At 41.4% G+C, this 5,799-nt stretch overlaps 1 protein-coding gene across 2 annotated transcripts in view; it reads left to right on the plus strand.

Moving 5' to 3' along the window:
• The window catches only part of LOC106530682 (glycine receptor subunit beta), a 51,025-nt gene that overhangs the window by 7,769 nt on the left and 37,457 nt on the right, over positions 1 to 5,799 (plus strand). Inside the window, exon 2 of one of the 2 annotated variants that reach the window (XM_014026351.1) lies at positions 4,744 to 4,873. The exons of the other annotated variant lie outside the window; for it this stretch is intronic. Coding sequence (XP_013881805.1) covers positions 4,749 to 4,873 — 125 coding nt within the window. The 5' untranslated portion in view covers positions 4,744 to 4,748. The remainder of the gene's footprint in view (positions 1 to 4,743; positions 4,874 to 5,799) is intronic. 2 annotated transcript variants of the gene reach the window in all.

A 5,799-nucleotide genomic window follows, 5' to 3' on the forward strand; every position in this document is an offset into this window, starting at 1 on the left:
GACTTGCTCAAAGGGTTCCAAAGTGGTGCACATCTCTTGGAGAACTTCCCATTCTTCTTGCCTGATTGTGTAAACTGGGGCACTCAACAGGGCCAGGGTCCAGATGACAGCATCTTTGCACTCCAGAAGTCGTCTCAGCGTATAAAAGCTTAAATTCCACCTTGTTATGCAGTCTTGTTTGAGTCTTAGTTCAGGTAAACCCATGTGGGGCTGTGTGGATTTAAGCTTTTCTGTGGTTATTGTGCTCTTGTGGAAGTATTCAACGATGACTTTCACTTTATCTATAGCTGGCTTCATCACCTTGAGGCCCTCTCAGACTGTGAGGTTGATGGTGTGAGCAAGGCAAGGGTGATGTGGCCATTTCATCAGTCTAATGGCTTTTGTAATGTTTGCTGCGCTGTCAGTAACACAGCAAACAACTTTGCTTTCAATGTCCCACTCATTTGTTACTCGTCTCYGTWCTTCTGCCAAGTTCTCAGAAGTGTGTCTGTCATTTAGCTCAAAGCAGTCCAACAGGCATGCCACCATTTTATAACCTTCAATGAAGTGGCATGTCACAGACATGAGTGATGTGGTGGTCCTTGCACTCCAGCAATCAGTAGTAAGACACACAGCTGTTGATTTTTTAACTCTTGTAGTACTGAATATTCTTTCATACAGTCTTGGAACAGTTATTTGGGAGAGTGTTTTTCTTCCTGGTAGTACATATGATGGATTGAGAGCTTCTGAGTAACCTTTAAATCCCCTCTCCTCTACAACTGAAACGGGTTGGAAATCTTGTGCAATCATTATGGCCAACTTTTCATCAGTTTTGTTTTGTTTTGCTGGTGTCAYTGTCACAAAAGGGTTTATAGAGCTCTGTGTTGCTGTTGGTTGGCGTGCACCTGATGGTGCAGGTGTTGGAGGAGCAGCAGCTTTGGGTGMTGAAGAGGCAGGAACAGAAACAGGCATGCTAGCCCGCCTGTCTTCCAGCTGAACAGTTGGAAGTGTTTTTTCTCAAATGTCTGTGAAGATTGTTCATGGATCCTGCTTGAAAAGATATTTTGTTCTTGCAAATGAGACATTCTGCTACAGCGTTATCATGGTTTTTAAAGTGCAGACAAACACAGCTTCTTTTCCTTCCGGCCTTCTTTCTCTTGCCTGCTCTGTCTTTTCATTTGCTCCCATTTGCCATGCACGAGCACTGTGCGCAGACCCCAACCACCCCTCCTCTCTCTGCTTGATGGTATAACCCTTCATTGACTGGTTCCGCTGCTTGTTGTTGTTCTCTGATTGGTTGTACAATTTACCATGCTGCTTTTCTTTCTAAGGCTTAAAAAATGGCTCGYTCTTAGAGGGGAACCGGCTCTCATCCGTCACGTAGAAGAGCCGGCTTTGAACCGGTTTGTTCACGACCGACACATCACTATAGCCGTGTTTCCATCAAGGTTTCTAATGCGCATTTTGAAGTATCACATCAGTAAAGCTGGATGGAAACGGCTTGATTCGGAAAAAAACTTCCTCTAATTCATATAAAAGTTGATTACGCTCGCTTGAGGTGGTTTTTGTTTTTTTCGAAAAAGAGTTAATGTGCAAAAGGAGAGATGGAAACACGTTTGTTGAATAAGTTCTGACGTAGCGAACATTAACCTCACATGTTGATCAGCTGTTCTCGCTGTCTGTCCGAAACTGGTACCGGTACCAGAGCSACTGCAGCTGGACCCTCCTCCCACTGTCAGCATATTCTCAGTTAATCCCGTAACGTGAAGAGAATTGCATTTCTTTCTCTACGTCTCCAGGCAGCATGTAAAATCGCCAAAACTAGTTGATGACAGAATAACAACTTTCCCGACAGTAGCAACACGTTTCTGATAACTTCTCTCCATTTTCCTGAGATGCGACTTTTACTTCCTGTTTACTACACGCATGTGTCTGACGTAACTGATTCGCTTCAAGCCAATTGATGGAAACACGTCTGATTCACATTTATTCGTTCTTTCCTTTTTGCGAAATTTTTAAAATTCACTCAAAATTCGAATTAGAATTGGATGGAAACACGGCTTATGACAGACCCAGAGTGGGCTATGGAGCTAACACATGTACTGTAGTTCTGCACTTGTTTAATAAAGTTACAGTAAGCAACAATACTGCTTTAACTATCCATTCTGTATAGTTCTATTAAGACAGAACAGAACGAAACAGACATGTTTATGTGATCCTTGCATGATAAGAAATAATTTCTAGTTTCAGGAAAATAAATTATTATATATAAATGTGTGCACCTGAGTTTATTAACATATTTACTGTAAACACAGAGGAACTAAGATGTTTGGTAGAACATAGATATTTATTTATTAATTAAATGGTCGACAAGAAGAAACAAGTTGCAGAGCCTCAAATGGTATATGGTAAATGGCTTGAACTTATATAGKACCTTATCCAGTCCATATGGACCCCAAAGTGCTTTACACTTCACCATCACTTTTGTTTGTAAGCTACAGCCACAGCTGCCCTGGGACACACTAACAGAGACAGGCTGCCATGCACCGGCACCACCAGACCCTCRAACCACCATCAGTAGGCAAGACAGGTGAAGTATCTTGCCCAAGGACACAACGYCAGAGGCACCTGGAATAGCTCGGCTCAGCTCAGGGTGGACTGGCACGCTCCTGACCGGTCTGTCAGCTCCCCGTTGAGAAACACACGTTGAACTCCAGTTTCAGCAGCGCATGGCTCATTGGTGTGTCACGTTTCCAGAGCAGCTGCAGCTCCAATCACAAATCTAAAAAGATTATTCTTAGAAGCTGGAAATGGTTGATAAGCCAGTCATCCTTGTGGATCAGAAAATCCTCTGTGAATAAATACAATCACCGGACACTTTATTTGGTACACCAGTCCAATTGCTCATTAACACAAATGTTGAATGAGTCGATCACATGGCAGCAGCTCAATGCATTTAGACATGTAGACATGACCAAAACGATCTGCTGCAGTTCAAACTGAGCATCAGAATGAGGAAGAAAGGTGATCTGAGTGCCTTTGAACGTGGCATGGTTGTTGGTGCCAGACGGGCTGGTCTGAGTATTTCACAAACTGCTGATCTACTGGGATTTTCACSCACAACCATCTCTAGGGTTTATAGAGAATAGTCCAAAAAAGAAAATATCCAGTGAGCGGCTGTCCTGTGGGCGGAAATGCCTTGTTGATGCCAGAGGTCAGAGGAGAACGGCCAGACTGTTTAGAGCTGATAGAACAGCAACAGTAACTCAAATAACCACTCGTTACAACTGAGGTCTGCAGAAGAGCATCTCTGAACACACAAGAACATCCAACCTTGAGGCAGATGGGCTTCAGCAGCAGAAGACCACACCGGGTGCCACTCCTGTCAGCTAAGAACAGGAAACTGAGGCTACAATTCACACAGGCTCACCAAAACTGGACAATAGGAAATTGGAAATACGTTGCCTGGTCTGATGAGTCGACTTCGGCTGTGACTTTTAGATGGTAGGGTCAGAATTTGACATCAACAACATGAAACCATGGATCCATTCTGCCTTGTATCAATGGTTCAGGCTGGTGGTAGTGGTGCAATGGTGTGGGGGATATTTTCCTGGCACACTTTGGGTCCATTAGTACCAAATGAGCATCGTATCAAAACCACAGTCTACCTGAGTATTGTTGCTGACCATGTCCATCCCTTTATGACCACAGTGTACCATCTTCTGACCAAGCCCATCCCTTTATGACCACAGTGTACCATCTTCTGACCATGCCCATCCCTTTTTGACCACAGTGTACCATCTTCTCACCATGTCCAACCCTTTATGACCACAGTGCACCATCTTCTGATGGCTCCTTCCAGCAGGATAACGCTCCATGTCATAAAGTGTGAATCATCTCAGACTGGTTTCTTGAACATGACAATGAGTTCACTGTACTCAAATGGCCTCCACAGTCACCAGATCTCWATCCAARAGAGCATCTTTGGGATGTGMTYGAARGYGAGATTCATATCATGGATGTGCAGCCGACAAATCTGCAGCGACTGCGTGATCCTATCTTGTCAATATGGACCAGACTCTCTACCTTGTTGAATCTATGCCATGAAGAATTAAGGTAGTTCTGAAGGCAAAAGGGGTCCAACCTGGTACTAGCAATGTATATATACATTTTACATATACGTACATATAGTATATGTATATATACATATACATATACTAGCAATGTGTTTCTAATAAAGTGGCCGGTGAGTGTACATGTTCCCTGCTAAAATACACCATCTGTGTATTACACACTCTGCATATTGCACCTGTTATGTCCTCCACCAAGGTTGGATCTGTTCTTGTAAAAGTATTTTTTGGCAAAACTTTGTGAATCTTTTATCTAACTGCGTACATTTGGAAGCATTAATTGTTAATCWTGTGTGTCTGGTGTGAACAATAATCATTTTCACATTATTAACAGTTTCCAAGAATCACTTCTAAGTGTCGCCAATGGAATCAGAACCACAGAAATGTGCGTACACCAGCCATGATGTTTTGTGTAGGGCTGTTCAAATTTTCATGCTCATTTGAGTTATGGATGAAAAAGGGTATACACAAACCTTTTGTGTATACACGAGGTCCCGGTTCTTGTTTCTTCTCAAATGATAAAAACAAGATAGTAAAATAAATCCAGAGAGCAGTAAATTCCTGCATCACATTTGCTGACTTACAGTTGAATTTAAATATAGAATGAGCTGATGCCAATGTTTCTGTCTTTCAGGCCCAATGAGTTCTGGAGTGAGACGTGCAGTTTTGCTGCTGTTGCTGTTTTGCTGTTGGCAGCWGAACACAGCCAAAGATGGAAAATCTACAAAGAAAGGGAAAAAAGGAAAACAAGTCATCTGTCCYTCGTACGTTTCTGTAAATCTAACCCCATTTTCAAAATGTTGAATGCTATCATAGTTTAATGAGAAATGCAGTGAAACATAAATTGTTCAAACCCAAACTTAAAGAGATAATCTGGTGATTTTAAAGTGATGTTCTGTCAATAGTTGGTACCTTATCAGTTCTAACATCAGTCATAAAGCAGAGTGTGGAGAAAGAGACAGAGGTCTTCATCCACAGTTGTGGCTCTTGTAGCCTCAGTTTGTGTTTCAATTTTTCCAGCAAAAATATTTCTTCTATAATTGTTGTTCATTGAGCTTTTGTTGGCATTGTTTCCTTTCCTCAGTACTTGGTGATGTCTTTCTTGGCTGCTACCTGCAGTAGTTTGATTAGGCAGTCAATAGGAGGGGTCATAGTCCTTTCTGAAAATCTGCCAAGATAAAGATCTAAACAAGTTCTTGGTATTCCATATCCTAGTATTTTCTGTTGCTCGTTGGATATCATTTCTGTAAACATAGTTCTTTTATTCTGTTTCCAAAAGATGTGAGAATGGTCTACATTAAAAGTTTCACATCATTGCCAACATTTATGATAACTTTGAGATTGTTTATCTTTCATTTTTTGTGATAAGAAAACGGATCTGATTTTTCCATGCAAACTCCCTCCAMATTTGTGGTTTAGTCAATGAGTGATGAACCTTCCACATATGGAGCCACTGGTCATTTGTAATTTCTACATTAAAAGGATCCATGATTAGTTGTAATATTAAACTTTATTCAATAAACATATATTTTAACTATAAAATAAAGACTGTAAATTACTGTAGGATGTTCAGTTTTAATCATTTTTAAACTAAAAGTTAAAAAATTTATTACACGGACGGAGCCATTTTATTTCCACACAAAGCATTCTGGGTAAATGATGACGTGGATAGGCCCTCGGTGTGAGGCTG

The sequence above is a fragment of the Austrofundulus limnaeus genome, unplaced genomic scaffold, assembly GCF_001266775.1.
Source record: "Austrofundulus limnaeus strain Quisiro unplaced genomic scaffold, Austrofundulus_limnaeus-1.0 Scaffold546, whole genome shotgun sequence".
In the NCBI taxonomy this organism is placed as follows: domain Eukaryota; kingdom Metazoa; phylum Chordata; class Actinopteri; order Cyprinodontiformes; family Rivulidae; genus Austrofundulus; species Austrofundulus limnaeus.